Here is a 21223-nt window from a genome sequence, read left to right as displayed (position 1 = left end):
GGATTATGTTCCAGATTCCGATGGGATTTGCATAGATAGTCAAGAGACTCTCTCCCAACACCCTTAGAGGTTCCCGTCCACGCCAAAGAGCGGAGAATGTCACTTCTCCTCGCGCCGGCCCGTTCGGGTCCTCTAAATGGATTACAGAAAAGTTCGAGGGTTGTATGGATCGGCTGGAGCAGATTATCGACTCTTCAGATCATCCACACCTGAAAAAAGCACGGGTAGACCCTAACCTTCAGTCTCAGGTTTCCCAACAATACTTGATCCATATGGATACTTGGAGAGCTCTATAACGAGGAAGAGGAAGCATCCTTTCTCAAACTATGAGGAGGACCAACAGGACACGATGGACAACTGGGAGAAAATCCAGCAGGAAGGTGAAAACCCTTGGACACAACAAGATCAGGACTCTGATATTTTGTGCCTAGGTTCTCCTCCATCCACCCCGGCTCGCCAGGCCTCCCCTGTAGATGACCAAATGGCTTTCAACTCCATGTTGAGAAAAGCGGCAGAATTCTTCAAGATTGCCACCCAAGAGGTGGTACCGGAGCAGGATTTTGTGGAGGATACTATCAAAGAAAAAACTCCAGCGAGTCAATCCATCCCCCTCCTTAATTCTGTTAAGAGATGGGTAGCTCCCTCTTTGGTCACACCTGCTCGGACACGGGCAGTGAACCCGAGAGTCGAAAAATTATTTCGGCCTTCTCCTACCGACCCTCTGTATATCAAAGGGCATGCCATCCCAGACTCACTGGTAGTGACTACCACTCGAAAGAGGGTAGGGCTACCCCTTGCCACGGGAGAATCGCCACCGGACAAGGAGTTTAAAAGGTTGTATGCCCTGGGCAAACGTGTCACATGTGGTTGCTAATAATACTACGCTATTAGCGAGCTATGCGGATGCCCAATGGAACTTACTCCAAGAAGGCCTCCAGGAGGTTCCTGAACCCGCCAGAACAAAGCTTCTCGCCATTGTTTTGGAGGGAAAACTGGTTAACCAGAATGTGGTGAAGAACACCCTGGACACTGCAGAAACAGCAGGCAGGTCTCTTGCACAAGGAACTCTTCTAAAAAGACACGCATAGCTGCGTACATCGGGCTTCAGACCTAAGACTCGGGCCTCTCTCATTTAATAAACCCATTGTAGAGACTAACCTCTTCGGGAAAGCAGTTGATGAAGCGTTGGAGACGGCCAAGAAGGAGCACGAGATTATTAGGTCTTTGCACCAGATTACACAAAAACCATCCTCCCAGAGGGGTAATAATTCTCGGCGGTCCTTTCGAGGACAAGCCTGTGCCGGTCAGAACAATTACAGCACGGGTAACTTCAACACGAATCAAGCATCCGGGAGCCCTACTTACTACCCCCAAGGGGTCAGAAACGCGGCAAAGGTAGAGGCAGAGGCCCCAATCCCAGGGAGCCACAGCCTCTGGTCAGAAATGACCACCAAGTCCAGGTCCCCTCCCATGTATCCCCGGTTGGGGGGTGATTAACATCTTTCCTCAAGGCATGGGAGGGGATAACTTCTGACCAGTGGGTCTTAAAGACGGTCGCCCGCGGTTATTGCGTGGAATTCGCCCGACCTCCACAGTTCAGACTGCCGTGCCCACGGCGCCTTTCACCGGACCATCTGGAGATCCTGATCCAAGAGGTGGAAGCTCTGCTGGGAAAGGACGCCATATAAGCCGTCCCGATTCTTCAGGTAAACAAGGTATCTATTCAGTGTACTTCCTTGTACCCAAAAAGGATCTCGCCATGTGTCCTGTTCTAGACCTGCGCCTAGCGAACAAGTTCATAAAGCCCCAGAAGTTTCGCATGGTAACACTACAGGAGGTGATCCCATTGCTGAAACAGGGGGACTTCATGGCAACATTGGATATGAAAGATGCATACTTTCATATTTCAATGTTGCCAGCGCACAGAAAATACCTAAGGTTCATGGTTCAGAACAAACACTTCCAGTTCAAAGTAGTCCCCTTTGGCATCGCCTCAGCGCCAAGGGTGTTTACCAAAGTCCTGGCAATGGCAGCAGCACACCTGTGCAGACTATCAGTCCCAGTTTACCCTTACCTCGACGACTGGCTCATTACGGGGGACTCGTTCGACGCTTGTTTTTCGAACACCCAAAAAACAGGATTTCCTCTTCAGCCTGGGTTTTTCAATCAACGAAAAGAAATCCAGCTTAGTCCCCAGTCAAGTAAAACTATTTCTGGGAGCGCGAATTCGGACGGAAGACAGCCTTGTCTTCCCCTCCAGCGAGAGGGTTCAGAACATGCTCTCTCAGGTTCCTCAATATGTAGCCAGTCGGGAGGTGACGGTACGCAAAGCCATGTGTTTGCTAGGGATGATGGCGTCATGCATATACTTTGTTCCCCACGCGCGGCTGCGCATACGTCCCATGCAAGAGTGGCTCAACAGCCAGTGATGTCAGGCCAGCAGACAATGGGAAGATCTGTTAGTTGTCTCGCCAGCCCTCGTTCTCCCTCTGCAGTGGTGGTCAAGAGAAAACCTCTTGAAGGGGAAGACCTTCACCACCCCTGCAGTGGAAGCCGCTCTTACGACAGACTCATCTCTCACGGGGTGGGGAGCTCACCGGCTACAGCAGACAGTATACGGAGTGTGGTCCCCTCAGGTAGCGTCCAATCATATAAACTTACTGGAGATATTAGCGGTGTTCAAAGCATTGAAAGCCTTTCAGGGGCAACTACAAGGGAAGACAGTGCTGATTCTAACCGACAGCACTACAGCAATGTATTACCTGAACAAACAGGGGGGCACTCGATCTTCAGGGTTATCCAAGCTGTCCCAAAACATTTGGAAATGGGCTCTCAAACACAAGATGTTTTTGTTGTCCCAACATGTTCCAGGGGAACTCGATCTTCTGGCAGACGTACTCAGCAGAGATTTTCCTCTACCAGAAGAATACGAATGGCAGCTGCACGAAGACATTGTGTCCAACATCTTCGCAGAATGGGGTTTCCCAGAGATCGACCTGTTCGCTACTCCGGCAAATGCCCAATGCCAAGACTACGCCTCCAGGTACCCCCAGAACCGATCCAAAGGGAACGGACTCTGTAGAACTTGGTCAGGGAAATTTGTCTACGCTCCCCCAGGCCACCACCTCCAACCCCCTCTCCCAGACTCCCCTTCTCAACAAGATGGTGCACAAGATGCACCAGGAACGAGTTACCATGATACTGGTGGCCCCCATGCCAACCCTGGTTCGCTCACCTGATGGAGATGTCCATCTCCCACCCAGTCAAACTGCCCTGTCCGTACAACATGTTGTCTCAGGACAGAGGAGAGACCCTCCACCCATGCCCACAAACTCTCCTTAGCAGCCTGGCACCTGAGATCATAGAGTTTGGACACCTGCAACTCCCTCAGAGATGCATGGGCATACTCTGGGGAGCAAGAAAGCCTAATACACAGTATTGCTATGCCAGTGGAAACGTTTTGTCTTCTAGTGCAACTCCAAGGGTGTCAATCCTATCGATTGCTCACCCTCTCACATTGTGTTGTATCTAACCCACCTGGTTAGCCTTCAATTCCCTAAAGGTTCATCTGGCTGCACATCACAGCAAAAATTATTGTGGTGGAAGATACCAGTAATTAAAGCCTTTATGGAAGGGGTTAAGATGATTTATCCTCCCATCTCTCATCCAGCCCCTGGGTGGGATCTGAATGTGGTTTTGACCAGGCTCATGGGAGCTCCCTTTGAGCCTATGCATAAAGCAAGTCTGAAAGATCTGACTTATAAGACTGCCTTCCTAGTGGCTATCACTTCTATCAGAAGGGTTGGCAAACTACAGGCTCTTTCTGTTTTAGACCCCTTTGTTACAGTCCACAAAGTAAAGGTAGTTCTGCGCACATATCCCAGGTTTGCGCCGACATTTATTTCAAAGTTCCATGTGAACCAGTCAATCGAACTACCCACGTTCTTGCAAAAACCTACTAACATGGCCGAAAGAAGCCTTCACACACTAGACGTGCGCAGGGCAGTCATGTTTTACATGGAAAGAACTAAATCACTGAGGAAGACTAAACAATTCTTTGTTTCAGTGGCAGCTGGTAGAGAAGGGGATCCTGTCTCTAAATCCGCAATCTCAAGGTGGATTGTCAAATGCATCACACTGTTACACTCTTGCAAAGAGAGAACTGCCCTTCAAGCCTAGAGCACACTCTACTCGAGGCACTGGGGCATCCATAGCATTCATTGCAAATGTTCCCCTAGAGTCCATTTGCAAAGTGGCAACCTGGAGTTCTGTACGCACCTTTACAAAACACTATTGCCTAGACACTAATTTTAGGTCTGATTCTCGGGTGGGACAAGCAGTACTACGACATCTTTTCTCTACTGTTTCTTCTCACAACCCACCTCCAACTCCGGGTACTGCTCGCTAGTCTATGCACAGCATGTGATTCTAAGAAGATTAACAAGCATCAGAAGACATGCATTACTTACCGTAAAAGCATTTCTGATGATTGTATCTGCTTAGATTCACATGCGCCCTCCCTGCCTCCCCGCTCAGGAACATAGACTTCTTACTACTTCTCTCTTATGTACTCACTCACTATAGCCTAGGGCTCCCTCATGGCAGAAATAATGCAATCGGAGGGACCTCGGCGCGTGAGGGATTTGGGTACTACACACGTCACGATAGGGATAGTGTTACAGACAAGTCTATGCCCATGTCCCCTTTCGGTCCCCGCAAGACAAGCTGCAATACTCCGCGGTTACCACTGGATGTCAGACCATATGCACAGCATGTGAATCTAAGCAGATACAATCATCAGAAATGCTTTTACGGTAAGTAATGCGTGTCTTATCCAACCCCTCAACTCATCGCAAACCACTGGGTTGTCGGAGGTGTTTCCATCGCCAGAGTTACAAGCCTCCCCTCTGCCTACTGAGCGAGATGCTGATCAGAGCATGGTCAGATAGTGCTATTGCCCCCACCTCCATATCACACACCCGTCCCAAGAGGGTTTGAGCCACCCAGACATAATCTATTCTTGAAAAAGACCTGTGGAGGTGGGAATAAAATGTGTACCCACTGTCCCGCTCCTTTAGTTCCCTCCATGTGTCCACCAGACCCAGCCTCTCCATCCCTCTCTTTTGTTTTCTTGATTGAGGTCCTGTGAGGTATATTCTTGCACTCCTGTCTCGGACGGGGGTCCCATGCCGAATTGAAATCCCTTGTGAGTGTTATCCTACCCTTTGCGAACTTCTCTAGCTCTCCCAGAACCATCCTCAGGAACCCCTCTTGCCACACGCTGGGGGCGTAGATTGTCGCCAGCGTGTACCCTTCGCCATCCCAGATGATGGCCATAATGTACCGGTCCTCCAGATCTCCCTTCGTCTCTGTAACCCGTAGACCTGGCTGTGTGCGTAGAGCTATGAGCACTCTGCTCTGCTTTCCCTTGTCATTGCCGGAAACCAATGGGAGTACCCTCTGAACCAGAGTTTTTGCGTATCCTCCTTCCTAACAAGTGTCTCCCGAAGGGCTACCCAGTCCGTGTTCTCCCTCCTCAAAAACTGTTCACCTTCCTCCTTTTCCCCGGTGAGTTAAGGCCTCTCACATTAAAGAATGATTATCTTCAATGTATGCATGTAATCTGTGGTGAATCAGGTCTGTATACTCTTATAGGACAACTGTTAAGCCCCCCCCCACCCCTCACCCCTGTGCCCCTTTTCCCCAAACTCCTCACCTCACTCCTCTCCCCCCCCCCACACTCTGGTCAGGCTCGGCCAGCCTTTAGAATCCCCCCCCCCCCAACTACCCAACCCACCCCCAGTCTCTGCCTCCAGGCGCCAATCCCCTTTAACTTCCTAGAGTCATGTCTTGCAGGTCCCCCTAAACCCGTAGACAAACCAAGATACCCCCAAACATCCGCAACCCCCCATACCTCCACCAGTGCCTACTCCTAACACCCTCTCCCGGGCATACTGTTGCTATAACATTCACCATAGTCTCAGCACGGTGGTATCGCCTGTACTACCTCCAGCCGGGCCTTCTCTCCTCTCCCATCTTCTCCAGGTGATGGCACCCCCAGGCCTTGAGGAGCTCTGTTTAGTCCCTTTCTTTGAAGATGTCCATTCCCAGTTCTTCCTTTTGATTGGGTTGCCCCTTGTTCCGCCAGGATTCTCTTTCTGTTTGTGCTGATTCAATGCCACCATGACGTCCCTGCATCTAGCCCCAGGCTCACCCCTTCTAGGTCCCACTCTATGGATGCAGTCTAGCTCAATGGTGGACTAATCTTCCTCTCGGAGAAGATCCGCAAACACCTGTTGAGCTATCAGTCGTAGGTCCTTATCCACCACCGCATTGCCCATACCTTTTACCTTTATATTGGACCTCCTTGAGTGATTATTTGTTGTTTATTTTTTTCCCAGCTCTTCACTCTGCGTCTCCAGCCCCTGCGGGCCCTAGCGAGTTGTTTCACCAATTTGTCTTCCTTTCGCGACCCTCCACCACCTCCTGTAATGTGTTTTCTGTAGCGTCCACCTGCTCCACCAGCTTTGACATTTTCCCCTTCCACCTCTTGCAAGGTGTGGGAGAGTTTCCCCCTGCATCAGACTCAGCTGGGATTGAGTGGTGTCCTCCATCTTCTCGCCAAGTCCTCAAATTATTGGCAGAGGACCTCCTGTGTTACCACCTTTTCCTTGTCTTGCAGGAATCCCCTAATTTCTCCTGTTTCCCCCTGGTTCAACGGACCATGATCGCCCCCCGATTGGGGAGTCCTCTTCCATAAACCAGTCTTTGCACATTTCCTTTTTGTATCTTTTTTTCCTGGTTTAGGGGCCGTCAACTGGTCCTTTCCCTTTCCTTTCGACAAATTACTCTTCAGTGCAGCGAGGGGTATTCAGGGCCCCCCCCCTCCCCGTCCAGGCTATTCAGTCATCTTGTGTTTCTTGCCACCTGCTTCCGTCCCCTCCACTGCTGGTCTTTCTACTGCAAGGCGCATGCCTGTGTCACGCCACCGGGCACCCGCAGACCTGCCCCCCGACTCAGTTGTAGTAGTGTGGCTCTTCCCTCTGTGGGGGGCCCTTCAGCCAGGCGGTGGGCACTCTTTCCTTGTGTCCCCCTGGACTCCTTAATTACTTGCAGCTTGACTGAGACGGATGCCACTGGGGGGGGGTGTGGCATCCGCCAATGTCCACGGGTGAACTGCTGTTTGCCGCTGTATGCCACTGGTGAGTCAGCCTACCTGCTCTGTCCTGGGTCTTGACTGGTGCTCCGCAACCCCGGGACGTGCCAGCTGGTCAGCGGGGCTCCCCGATCCCAGCCTCACACCCTCCTTACGCTGCTTCTCTTCCTCCAAATTATTAGGATATACCTGCCTGGGGGAGGCTTTAATATTGTTTTTGTCGGCGGCCCCGGGGCGAGAGCGCACTTAACACGCAGTTTTCCCCCTTCGCTGGCCATCTTGGAATCCTTAAGTTTGTATTGCTTACCTGCAGGTTTTCAAAGCGTATATTGACATTCAATCAGGTCTCTCAGTTTAACCTCCTTGTGGAGGACAGGACCTGCAATAGCAACCCTGTAGTTATGGTTAAGTTGCTCAACCCATAGGAAGAGTAAATGCAATGTGTGATATCTGCGTTCAGTCCAAGGACTCACTTCCCTGCTCGGTCTCGGTCTTTATATTGCCTAAAGGGCAATATATCTAGATCTAAAATCTTTTTGCAAAGTTTGGTGGGATTTTGTCAAAGGACTAAATCAGAGGACTAGGGGGGGGGCGGGGGGGTCTCAACGATTTTAGATGGCTTATAGCTTTGTTGCTGTTTGAATGTGGACAAATGTTTTCAGAAAGATTATATACCCAACCTTGAATGTTTGTGTAGAGTCTGAATGAATTTGTCAAGTGGGGGCTAAGTTATAATTATTGTATGTACATATATTTTGACACTTTTGAAAAAATAAAACCTGGGCGGATTTCCAGGAAACTTGTCTAAGGAGCATTGGCATAAAATAGGTACAAAAAATAGTGATCTACCTTTTGGTGACTTAGGTATAGCCTGTGGCCAGATTGTCCGGGTCATGGCATAAAGTCATGACCCGGACAATCTGGTTACTGGCCATGACTACGAGGGGCGACTGTTGGGTAAGACTTTCACAGAACTGTTAAATCTTCCTGACCTGGGTCAACCCCAGAACTTTTTGCTTTATTAGTGGGATATTTTTCCTTAATACCTCAGTGAGTGGGAACCTTTTTCCACACTCACAGAATCTTGAACTCTTTTTATGGGTGTAATTTTTCTGACTCTCCATAGTGTCTTCATCTTTAACAACTTATTGGCAATACGTGTCAGTTGTTGCTGCGATGCCCTAGGGGCTCCCCTTTTACTTTCTTTTGCTAAACCTGAGAGAACCATAGTTCCCAATGGTAGAAAAGATCTTTGGATCCCTTTTACATTTTATTCTGTGAAGCCAGCACACCCCACCTTATGTGGAGTGCTGGGGAGATGCAATGTATCCCCTTTCACATTAAAACTGTAACCATTTTGTTACAGGGACAAGCATACCTTCAATGGTTGGTGGCAGTGATACCTTGTATTAATTTGGTGCACCTTTACCGCGGGTTGTGTTCAGAGCTGCAGTAAAGGCACCCAAGGTTACTAATTTTACCAAAATGCCCCCTCCTCCCAGCTTTTTTTGACATTTTCGTGTTTCTGGTGCTTTCTTGTTCCTTCCCCTGACATCCAGGGTGGGAAATTCCTTCATGTGATTTATTTATTTTTTCCTTTGGTGGGAGTCCGATGGACTACCTGCCCAGGCTCCAGTCTGTCTGTGAGGGCAGGAAGCGAGGGAGGAGTCCAAAACTCCACAGCCCTTTGTCTTCCTCCTTGCCTGAATGGGGACAAATCCCAGTTGGAGGGATGGGGGGGGGGGGGGGTGGCTGTCCTGATTGGACAACCAGACCGCCCCTTGTTGCAAAATGCGAGAAGAGAATGCAGAGGTTGTGCTGTAGTTCCTGTTAAATACTGCAAACCTGGAAGCTGAAGAGTAGTCAACCACTGGCACCGAAACAGAAGAGGATGATGGAGAAGCAGCTGAAACGATTTCCAGCGACCAGAGAGCCTGCTGTGTAACCGGAGCTTGCTGTAGCCCTTCATTCCAATCGACCTGGGGACTCTGAAAACGATGACCCAGAGCCTGGTAAGACCCAAGACTCGAGGATCTGCATTTTGAGCCACCCCACGCGTTTTTGCGACTTTGCGTTGCTGCAATACTCCAATACCCTGGGACCTTAAGCCACTGTGCAGTGCATGGTCTTCCGAATTCTGAATCTCGCTAAAACTTTGTGGGCATCTCCAGCGGCATGAATCGAGTCTGGAAAGTCCGCTCAACAGAGTTCTGAACCTTTGTAACAACGAGGATTCACTGTGATTTTCTGTCTTCTGTGCTCCTTGAAAAGGCACCAAATCCGCATAACCAGCATTCAGCCGCAAGGAACCATGCCTAGTGCCTTCGATACCTGCTGCAAAGTTCCTTCAAGTACAGGACTCTCTTGTTTGCCCAGTCTTCCTAAGGAACTCTGACTTTAGCTACTGAATAACCGATCCTGACACTGCCTGTTGGACACTAGATCCTAGTGAGAATAAGGGAAAGACTTTTAAGGGATTGGGCCTTTTCCCCAGAAAAGAAGTGTTTAAAAGTTATTTACTTGTAAAGAGCTGGTTGGTAAATTTAACTCTAAGAGGGAACAGTTAGAACAGTTCTTACTTACCTTGGATGTGTGATAACCATTCTTAAATGTATGGTTAACCTATTTTCCTTAAACTGTTTTGCCATTCTAATAGAAAGTAGATGTGACGGTATATTACTCTCCTGTGATTACGTTGTAAGACTGATGTGTGAGAAAAAGCCTGGTACTGGGTGTGTGCAAACCTCTTCTACAATATAGATGAACAATCATTATGATGGAGTGTGCTGCAGTAGTGAGGAAGGGTAGGTGACTTCTCACCGTCACCTATAACAGTCAATAGCTAGAAAGATATCTTTGTATTCAGCACTCACTTCCAAAAGTTTATTGGGGATTCAAACCACTCTTTGTGTAATTAGATTGTCCCTGTGATTAGTTCCAAATACCTTTAGCACCTATGAGTGCTAAACCAAAAGCAAGGTGTACTGAAAAAAAAAAAATTGAGAGTTGCTATGGAACCCGTGCGTCACGTGACACATCACGTGACTAGAAGTTACTTCTGTTGCTTACTTAGCAACAGGACAGCAGGAGAGAACGCCCCATAAAGTTGATCTTAATGTGTACACATGAATTGTGTGTTTGAGGCCTGCTTATTGCCCCATGCATGTGCACCATGAGCTGAGACCAAACCCTAAGGAAAGTACTTTAAGAACATATGACAAGGTTAACGTCTAGATATATAGCGCCTTTTGAATTAGAAAATTCTGACCGTCGGTGAACAAAACCACCTGGCCTAGATATGTCCGTGAACAAAAACGAGTGTCCCAGATATGTGATGTCATCAGTGATGTCATCAATACAGTTTGTGATGTCCTCTTCGATGTCCTGGGTGTTAGTCTTAGAAGTGCACGGTGGTGGCACAAGTTATGGTTGCTTCTCCACTCTCCCACTCCAACAGTACCAACTCTTTTGGATCTCTGATAAATGTCTATCCTCCCAAGGCAAAGCCCCTTTTTAGGCCCCACCTAATACTTCATAGAAGGATTTTGATATCTTAGTCCACAGTGATCTTGGTGGTGCACTTACAGGACAACTCCCTTCAGATAACCATGAATACTAAAATAGAGCTAAAACGAGTTTACCAATATTGGTACCTGAGCGGGTCTTCAGGCCTAATGGCCTCATAATAGAAGTAAAGGATCAGATAGGCGTTGAAAATTATCAGGATGTGTTTACCCCTGCCTAGTAGGCAGTTGTCCCTTATGCCAAAATAGAATAGATGGTGCATGCCATTTTCTTTTCTTGCTCATTATACATAGGATCAAGAGATGTCTGATCCAGATCTAAAAACCAATACGAACAAGGGAACTGCATGGATTGGTTTACTTCTTTGCAGACAGTCCTCTACATCTTCTGAAAACTTGAGCGTAGTAAAATACATGTGTTTGGCTTGGAAGCTAAAATTGGGGTACTTGAAAGATCCATATAGAGAAGGATTAGTAAATGGTGGGGGGAGGGGTGGGGAGGGGATACATTGAAATGCCTTTTGTTTTGATCAAATTGTATCTTTCTAAAGATTTGAATGCAATTTTATTGTGTAGGTTCTTTGTATTGCTTGTATTTTAGCATTATTTCTATTTGATGGTTTTTGTTGACATGATCGCTTCCAGTATTACTCAATTGGTAGTTTCTGATCATTGTGTGATTTAACAAAAATGAGTAATCGATGACCAACGTTTGACACATTATTTCTGAATTCTTACTCTTTGAATTTGAGGAGAATGTGTCATGTTTGAACCATGGAGTTTAGCTTCTGCTCTAACGGGGAACTAGATGGTACTTATTCTGCCCTCTGGTCTGGCGACCATTGGCTGACTTAGTTTTACAAGATCCTCCATGGTGCTCCATTGCTGGGAGGAGCAGGGAATCTGGGTCAATGGACTATTTGATAAATGTGTGGCGCAAGGCTAAAGTATTAAAGTAAGTGGAGTATTAATTGGCAAAAGCAATATGCATAGTTGTCACAGGAAGTGACATCATGGCACAACAATTTGTTAGGGCATCTCATTTTAAGTTGCTGCCATCTGCAGTAGCTTCGCAAAAAATGTGTTCTTGGCTTTGGCTCTTAATGGAAGGAGTGATTCTAAAGTGACTGCTACAGTAGGTCCCTACCCCACAAAAGGCATTCCTTGCCAAACCCTGCCTTTAGCAAAGAAGTACCAGTGGAACATCACACACCTTTAATGCCTGAAAGTCATGTCTGATTCACGGGTGATACTGTCTTCTTCTCCCAAACAGGGCACAAATGGGGATGCAGAGGTGGTCATCTTTACAGGCAGCGGGGTAGACTGTCCAATAGAGCCTACGGTCCAAATTGTGTCCTCATGAACTGGCACTAGATGTTACTTCAAAATTATTTATTTCACCAGGCACAGTGTATCAACCTGAACTTGCATCAAATCTACTTGTTATGTTTGCAATTGGGCGTCTGTTCGCGAATTGTGGCAAGCAAAGTATTAAGCTTGGCTATTGGCGCAGAATTTTCCATTTTGCACAATGGAAATGCAATGCTAAAATATTTCTTTTAGAGAACCGAAATATCCTAAATGATTTCTCATTATAGAGCTCCAGATTCTGTTAACCTATATGAATTTCATGCAAACGCTAGTTACATTTTGAAGCCCTCTGAATTAAATCTTCATATAGTTTTAAAATGTCTATCTTTGTATACTTTTCATGTTACTTGCAATTCTGATTGATAAGAATATGCTTGAATTTTCTTTTGACACAGGGCTTTTTTGATATTCCGGTGGATAATCTGTATGCAGAGCCTGCAGTATTGAAATGGATCCGGGAGAATATTCCTGAGTGGAAGACCTGTACCATTGTCTCGCCAGATGCCGGTGGAGCAAAGAGGTGAGAAGCAGGTTGGCTGTATAATAATGGGTTGTTGCAACAGGCCTAGTTTCCAATTAGATGGTAGGTCTATGTGGCAATCTTCTGCACTCGAGAGGAGTAGAGGAATTGCGAATAATGTAGGCCACTTCTAAGCTGTGATGCTTTGGTCTTGGGTCGGAGTGGGGTGTCCTACAAAGGAGCAGCAGAGGCGCAGGGCTGGAACTTGCAGAGCGACGCAGCAACAGGGGATCCTCCCCAAAACCTTTGTGTAGGCAATGACCTACCTGACCTAGTGGTTTCATGCACAGCATGGCAAAGATGGAGGCTGAAAGGGGGGGTAGGCTAGACATCCTTATGAAGAATTCCAGGCAAGTCCTGGCCTGTCTAGGGCAAGCTCAAGCAGAAATTGTGCCCGATAATGACTCTCAGTATCTAGAAGAATGTAGAGACATTACTTTCCATGCTTGGGCCATGGAAACCGTAGCCCACGGTTACTGTCTTCCTTTTGTACATAAATCTCGAACAATCCACTGTGGATCCAGATTCACTCCTTGTGCAGGAGATTTTAACCCTGCTACAGAGAGGCGCGATGGAACCAGTGCCTGTAGCGGATCGAAAAAAGGTTGGTATTTCCCTAATGTTCTAATACCCAAGAAGGACGGAAGACTTGGAACCATCTTGGACTTTTGATACTTGAACAAGTTCCTCAGGAAGGACAAGATAAAGATGGTCCCACTTTCTCAGATCCTTCAGGCCCTCCAACTCCATGATTGGATGGTGTTATTGGACCTTCAGGGTGCTTATTTCCATGCGCCAATCCATCTCAAGCACCGAAAATACTTGAGGTTGGCAGTTCTCATTATCAATTTTGAGTTCTGCCATTCGGGTCGACCTCTGCCCTAAGGGTTTTCACCAAAACGATGGCGGTAGTGACCGTGAGTCTCGGGAGAGGCAGGGATTCACGTCTACCCCTATCAGGACGATTGGCTGATCAGGGTGCTTTCTGCCGAACAAGTCCTAGATCATCTCAACGTCACCTGCTACCCTTGACAGACTGGGCTTCTCCCTCAATTACAAGAAGTACCATATGACACCTTCGCAAACTCCAATTCATTAGAACTGTTCTGGATACATCCTTGAGAAAGAGCCTGCCACCTGAGGTGAGGGCTCAAGACGTTAGACCGATTTCTTTTTTTGATGTAGCTCAGCAGTATGGCATCCTGCATTTTTCTGGTGCCAGAGGCCCGCCTGAGAATGTGATCCCATCAATGGGCTCTAAGAATTCAATGGTCACTGTTATCAGGAAAGATGTTGGACCTACTTCAGGTTCCAAGCAGGGTCACACAGGATCTTCTGTGGTGGTTCTGTGAGGACAACATTCTGAAGGGAGAACCATTTTGGCAACCATGGCCGGAGATGACAGTTGTGACGGATGCCTCACTCACGGGGTGGGGAACCCACACCAATGATCTGACAGTCAGCGGCTGTTGGTCTCCATCTGAGTCCAAACTATATATCAATCTTTTGGAGCTGTGGGCAATCGGACTAGCGCTGAAGGCCTTTCTGCCCTCTGTACCGAAAAGTGTCCTGATAATGACAGACAACAGTGTCCATGTACTGCCTCCAAAAAGAGAGATGGTGTAGGGTCACTACCATTGTGCAGAGAGGCAATGCAGCTCTGGTACTGGGCAATACAAGGAATCTCTCTATCGACAGTTCACCTAGCCACAGAGGAGAACACAGCGGCGGACGCTCTGAGCAAGCAGAGCAGTCTCCCACGAGTGAGAACTAGTTTTTGTACCGTTGCCGTTAGAATACATTCTGCAACTGGTGCAGAGAAAAGAATGTAGATCCTTTTCTATGTAAAACACTGGATGTTTTATCCTTCCTGCTATATTTAGCCTCTTTGGCGGCTCGTCGATACTTCGAAATTCCACTGGTGGCAGTTTCTAAAGGGGCGCACCAATGTGTTCTGTCGCCCCCACCCCCCTAACCCCTCCTCCCCCCCATATCTCTGTTCCAGGTTCTTAATTTGGTTCTAACATTTCTAATGTGTGCCCCTTTTTGAACCTTTACATTCATGTCCCTTAAGGTTGTTAACCTTTTAAAGCCGTTTTTATTGGTAGCTCTGAAATCAGCCCGTAGGAAGAGAGTTGCAGGCCACCCTTTACTTCCACACGGATAGGGTTGTTCTTGGGGTTAAACCTTAATTTTTACCCAAAATCATTTTTGATTTCCACATAGGACAAAAAAATGTTTTGCCTTGTTTCTATCCCCCATCCCAGCATGGAGGACAGATTGCATAGGTTGGACTCTCGTGGAGCTTTACGCTTTTATAGATCTAGAATGTCAAAACTCTGGAGCTGTTCATTGGCTAGAAGAGCCACAAACTGGGTCAGGCTGCCTCTAAGCAGACCTTGCCCAGATGGATCATTCTGGCCGCCATTTCAGAATGTTACAGGTTGGCAGGGTAGGAACCTCGGCAAGGTTTAAGGGCCCATTCCCCCAGGGGCATGGCTACCTCTACAGCCCTGCAAAGGGGTGTCCCAATAAAACATTTTTGTGAAGCGGCAACATGGTCTAATATCCACATGTTCACAAAGCAGTACTGCCTGGAATCTTCCCTTGGTCAGGATGGTAGCTTTGGTAAAGCAGTCCTGCCCTTGGTTCATGAAAACAACTAAAATACAAATTCTACTCCCTCCACCAAATCCAACACCGCTTTGAGAGTCTATCAAAGATGAGGAATACGTGGGAGGACACAATCCATTCGTAGAACAAGTTACTTACCCCGGATATGATGTTATTTATAACTTGCTTAATACCTAGAGGTTTCTAAGCACGGACCCGGGGATCGAACCTGTGTTGCTCTGTGTTGTCTTGCTTCCAAGGCGAGCACCTTGCACCTGTGATCCTCCCGGGACAACGTTCTTTCGACTAGATGTCCCTCCCACGTATTCATCCCACTCCAACCTACCCCTCAGTAGAACTTCCCATGCTATTACAGCTTTCATTCCTTCAGGCTGTGTATGGTCATTCCTGTGTTTATGCAGGTATTTCTGCTGTAAAGGGGGGAAAAACTGAACTGAAGCCAATGGGTGCTGTGTGTGCTATATATGCCTTCGATGACATCATCCTCGAAACTGAGGCCTTCAAGGGTCATGGAGTCGACGCACAGCACCCTCTGCCAAATTTACTTTTCTTCTGAAGCTGGATAACATATTCCAAAGATGAGGAATAGGTGGGAGGAACATCCAGTCAAAAGAATGTTACCAGGGTTATGTAACTTGTTCTGCTACACAACTTCTTTGCAGAAAGGGGTTATTCAGGCATCTACTTGTTCGCAACTCTGTGTTAGGCAAAGTTTGTATGTAGTACCCTCTGGGAACACTACACACAACTATAATTACAGGTGTAAGCAAACCAACCTTTGGTATAAGTCTGTACTACACAGTTTTAGTAGCATGTTGAGCAGCCAGGCTTATCTCAAAAGGGGAATGGGAGCCGTAATGATGTTACACAGAGGTTTACAATCACAGGTGTTCAAATAAACTTACACTCAAGGTTTCTTTGATAAATACTTATTGATTTATAAAACATTCATTAGAAGGAGGCAATTGTATAATGACACACAAATATTCTTCAATACTTTGCAAGAGGAGTAAAATGCAAAGGTTATCAGAACATTAGACGACAATAATTCTTAGACAGTGTAGATACTTTGAGTTCACCACAAGATACAATTCAATAGGCCAGGCCAAAGTCAATGGGCTAAAGTCTTGGATAGGATAAAGCGGTTCTGGTAATTAAACGGAAAAGTCTCTGCACATGTTCCTAGAAGTAGTTTGTAAAAAGAAGAATCATATGTTGGGTCACAAGCTGATTGGGCCTGCGAGTTGCAAAAGTTTCAAGCACTTTCACCAGGAGAGATAAGTTCTCTGTCTTGTTTTACAGTACCTTTCAATGAAGAAAAAGATGCAGCTGATGACTTCTGTTCCTGCATACATTTAAAAAAAGGTAGCAAAAAGCGTGTGCTGCAGGTTATCATGCCATGTTCTTTCTGGAGAGGAGCGCCTGCTACCTTTTTTTACTTCTGTTCCTGGCAGTTCCTTCAGATCTCGCTGTTCCTGAGCCTCACAGTCGTGGGGACAAGAGGGAGGACGTCGGGGGACTCCTGCACTGGGACAGTCAAAAGCTTGCAACTGGCAAACTTCAATTTCAGTGGATGTTGCGCGTTACAGCTATCGCACTGGTAACAACGCTGGTCCTGGCTGTCAAGGTGGACTGTCCTTGCTTCAGAGGTCCCACACTCAGTTGATTGGCGTCCGGCTTGGTCGGTCCGACGTCGTGGGAGTCCGGAGGATCTTCCAAACGCTTTTGGCCAGGTTACAAGTAACGTACACAATCGGGTGTCCCTCTCCCTGGCTGTACGGTTTCCTGCAGCACTCTGAGGAAATGCAACCAGCTCCGAGATAGGTGTCCAGGTGGCTTACTTGGGAGTTGATTGGTCTTACCAACTCGAAGGGAGAAGTCCTTTACAGGGCTTCTCTGTCGATGCAAACTTGATGATTCGGACCTGCAGCAGGGCTTCACCGGGCAAACCAATGGTCCAGGAGTTGCAGCAGCCGTCCTCTTCAAGCTCTTCTTCGGTTCCTTTGTCCAGTGGTCGACTGTCTTCGAAGCCATTCAGTGTTCTCCCATTCATGCCAGCTTAGCTGCCACACACCCAACAGGGTGGCTGTCCTTGCTGGACAGTCAGCCAGCCAATCGTCACAGAGTGCATTTGGGTCTCCTAGGAAACTAAGCACACAGAGTTTCTGGCACCTCCCTTACTTCCTCCCTACCGCAGACACTCTGTAGCCAGAGGCGGTCTTCACTCCTGAAGCCTGCCAAAGGCGAATGAACAAAGAGACCAAACCTGGTTTGGCGTGCAGAGAAAAACTCTAGAAGGACCTTTCCATAAAGAAATAGTGAAAAAGATCAGGAACCATTTTATCAACGATGCTCCTAGAGGTACGAGTGATGCTAAAAAAAGGGTGTGATAGAACTCGTCCCGAAGAGGCTCCGTAGTGTACTCTCAGTACTTCCTCGTCCGGAAGAAGACGGCGGTTGGCGGCCCATCCTGGATCTCTGCTGCCTCAACAAATATATCAAGTTCCAGAAGTTTTGGATGGTCACCCTTCAGCACGTGCTGGGATAACTAGAGGAATGGGATTTGCTGTCGTCACTGGACCTGGAGGATGCTTAGTTTCCCATCCACAAGGGGCATCGAAAGTTTCTACGCTTCGTGGTCCAGGGGCAGCACTATCCATTCAAGGCCCTTCCCTTTGGGTTGAAGTCGGCGCCAAGGGTCTTCAAGTGCCTGGCGGCGTGGCTGCGCCTGCCGGGGATCCAAGCCTACCCCTACCTGGACAATTGGCTCCACCGAGCGAAGTCTAGGGAACTCGCAGTCGAGCACACAGCGAGGACCGTCCGCCTGCTCACGGAACTGGGGTTCTCGATCGCAGGACGCTCTTGTTTCTGGGGTCCAGGCTCAACAGTGTCGCGCCTGGCTTTGCCGTTGGATGACAGGATAAAGGCCATCCTGGGCAAGGAGCAACGGCTATTGACCATGGAAATTGCCGGGGTGAGGTCCATCAAGTCCCTGCTCGGCATGTCGTCATTATGCATCTTACTCGTTCGGCTGTGCAGGCTGCGGATGCGGCCGCTGCAAGAGTTCCTAGACGCCTGTTGGATCCAAGTATCGGGAAGCTTTGAGGACCAGATCGCCCTCAATGAGACATTCAGTCGAGCATTCGGTGGTGGGGCGCCCTCGCGCATCTAGCGGCAGACTTCCAGACTCGAGCACATCAGGAGACTGTGACGACGGACGCCTCCCTGGAGGGATGGGACGTGCACACCGGAAATCTCCACGCAAGAGGCCTTTGGCGACCGGAGGAGAAGTCGTTGCACATCAACTTCCTGGAGCTCCGAGCAGTGTTTTGGGCCATCAAATCATTCCTTCCGCCCCTCAAGGGCAAGGTGGCGTGGGTCCTCACCGACAGATGTTCCTGGTACCCTTTCATCTGGCAGGAGTGAAGAACGCTGTCACCGACTCAGCAGGGAGATGCACTCTTGACATGAGTGGGAGCTCCGGCAGGGTCATGTGGACCTACTGTTTATGGGGCACTCCCCAGATCGACCTATATGTGACGGCCACGAACACCAAATGCCGGTGGTTCGCCAGTAGGTTTCCCCAGTCGGGAAGCATGGGGAGATGCATTCTCCTTCCCCTGGGATGGCCTGTTCCTCTATACGTTCCCGCCATTGCTGTTGATTCTGCGACTCATCAGTCAACTCAGATGGTCCCGGTGCAGGATGATCCTTGTCGCACCAGCGTGGCCAAGGCAGATGTGGTACCTGGACCTTCCGGATTTGTCAACGTCCCCTCCAGTCAAGCTTCCAGCGGACGCAGATCTTCTCGCCAGAGAAGGGGGCACGATTCTGGACCATGACCCAGGGTCTCTGAACCTGCCGGCTTGGCTCCTGCAGCGCTAGAGTTTGGAGGATACATTATCCTGGCGGACTGTAAGAGTGCTCGCTAAGGCCGGGGCGTCGTCTACGCTGAAATGCTACTGGCATAAATGGAAGAGGTTCACAGTCTGGTGCCGTGCACAGGAACTGGACCCTCTGCAAAGTACGGTTCCACAGGTGCTGCCGTACTTGCTGTCACTGGCCAATGCAGGATTGGCTTACGCCTCAATCGAGGTTCACTGGCGGCTATTTCCCGTTACACCAGACTCCAGAATGGTCGTCGTTGTGGTCGCACCGCCTGGTCAAGGAGTTCATAAAAGGACTATTGTTCTTTCCCGCCGGTGAAGGCTCCAGCCCCGGCGTGGGAGCGCAATGTGGTGCTGACTAGGCGCATGGGTCCTCCGTTAGAGCCTATGCATTCGGCACCGCTGAGGTTCTTGTCGTGTAAGACATAATTTCTTGTGGCCATCACCTCCGGACGACAAGTGGGAGTGATCCAGGCCCTCTCCTGTAAGTCTCCATATTTAACATTCCACAAAACGAGGGTCGTGCTGCAGATGCACCCCTCCTTCATGCCCAAGGTGCCGTCGGACTTCCATCTCAACGAGCCCTTGGTGTTACCAGTTTTCTTCCCAATCGCCTTTGTTGCAGGCTGAGAGGACTTTGCACTCGCTAGATGTGGCTAGAGCGCTGAAGTTCTATGTGGACTGCACAAAGTTTTCGGAAGACATCACAGCTGTTTGAACTTCGTCCCTGTGAACCAAGGAAAGTCCCTCTTCAAGGCTTCCATTTCCAGGTGGCTCTCCGGCTGCATCACCCATTGTCACCGGTTGGCAAACTGACCGTTGCCCGGCCGTCCGAGAGCCCATTCGACCAGAGCGATTGCTGCAACTACGGTGTTCCTGTCTGGTGTGCCCCTGCTGGACATCTGCAGGGCTGCTACGTGGAGGTCGATGCACAACTTCACGAGATTCTACTGCGTCAACAGGGATTCCAGGGAGGAGTCCAGAGTCGGCCAAGCTGTGCTCCGCAACCTGTTCGCTTGAAGGTGAGCCTGGTGAGGAGGTAAGAGTTGCTTAATGTTGAAATGCTTAATGTTGATCCTTGCCACCTCCCGTGGTTGTGCATGTGTTTACTGCAATGTATTGCTGCTTTATTCATAAACCTGTGAATCCATGCCAGACCCCATGCTGGAGAAGGAAAAAGTTACTTATCTGTAACTGTTGTTCTCCAGCATGGGTCTGGCATGGATTCAAATGCGAACCCTCCCGCCTGCTCCTCTGCGGCTCTTCTCTTGATCCTACTGCCACTTTACGTGCTACCAAATTTGAAAATGGCTGCCAGAGGAGGGGCTTAAGTGGACGGCAGTCATTGGCTGGGGGCAGTATGACCCAGAAACCAGTGATTGGTTGTTAGGAAAAAGACAGTTCAGAAGTTGAACTGTTTTTTTTCTTTACCGAGGATTCCCAGCCTGACGCCGGGGAATATTCATGAGCATGTGAATCCATGCCAGACCCATGCTGGAGAACAGTTACAGGTAAGTAACGTGTTCCTTGGATGAAATTTGGGATGAGGGGTTGTCCCTCATGAAGAACCCTCCATCGGCTCTGGCGAAGAGGGATCGCTACGAGAAGAAATGCAGAGTGCCAGACTTTGCGCTCAAGTGCTTATGGTCCCAGCCATCTCCAGACTCTGTGGTTTTGGCGACAGCCAAGAAGTAGTCTTCGGGCTCATCCTCGGCGGCCTCCTCCCTCCCTGGACGGTGAGGGGAAGAAGTTGGATGCCATGTGCGAAGGGTGATCATGCCGGCAGCGACGACCATCAAGGCCGCTAACACCCTGGCCCTCGTGGTGTGTTACGATAGGGAACTATGGTTCAAGTTGGCTCCCTCTTGGACTGAGGTGTTGAGATTCTACAGGAAGGTGAGGTGGTTTCGGACCACGCCATTAGTGGCTACGGAGGACATTGCCAACACGTGATTCCGCCAAATTGGCAACAGCATTTGCCTTCGGCGAGGCTGGCTGAGGGCAACTAATTAACCGGCAGGATGTTTAGTCGAAGGTGTTGGGCATGCCCTTCGACGATGACAATTTGTTTCGAAAGACTGTGGATGAGTCTCTTCAGGCCATCAAAGCGGACACTGAGACGGCTCGTGCC

General features: G+C 48.7%; 1 protein-coding gene across 2 annotated transcripts in view; it reads left to right on the top strand.

The window, feature by feature from the left end:
- The window catches only part of PRPS1 (phosphoribosyl pyrophosphate synthetase 1), a 167368-nt gene that overhangs the window by 90396 nt on the left and 55749 nt on the right, over positions 1-21223 (top strand). For both annotated transcript variants that reach the window (XM_069613046.1, XM_069613045.1), the window contains exon 4: positions 12447-12571. In XM_069613046.1, coding sequence (XP_069469147.1) covers positions 12447-12571 — 125 coding nt within the window. The remainder of the gene's footprint in view (positions 1-12446; positions 12572-21223) is intronic.

Source organism: Ambystoma mexicanum, chromosome 5p (assembly GCF_040938575.1).
Source record: "Ambystoma mexicanum isolate Mex_15411 chromosome 5p, UKY_AmexF1_1, whole genome shotgun sequence".
Lineage (NCBI taxonomy): Eukaryota > Metazoa > Chordata > Amphibia > Caudata > Ambystomatidae > Ambystoma > Ambystoma mexicanum.
The sequence above is the reverse complement of the archived record's forward strand: the minus strand, read 5'-3'. Positions and strand labels throughout refer to the sequence as shown.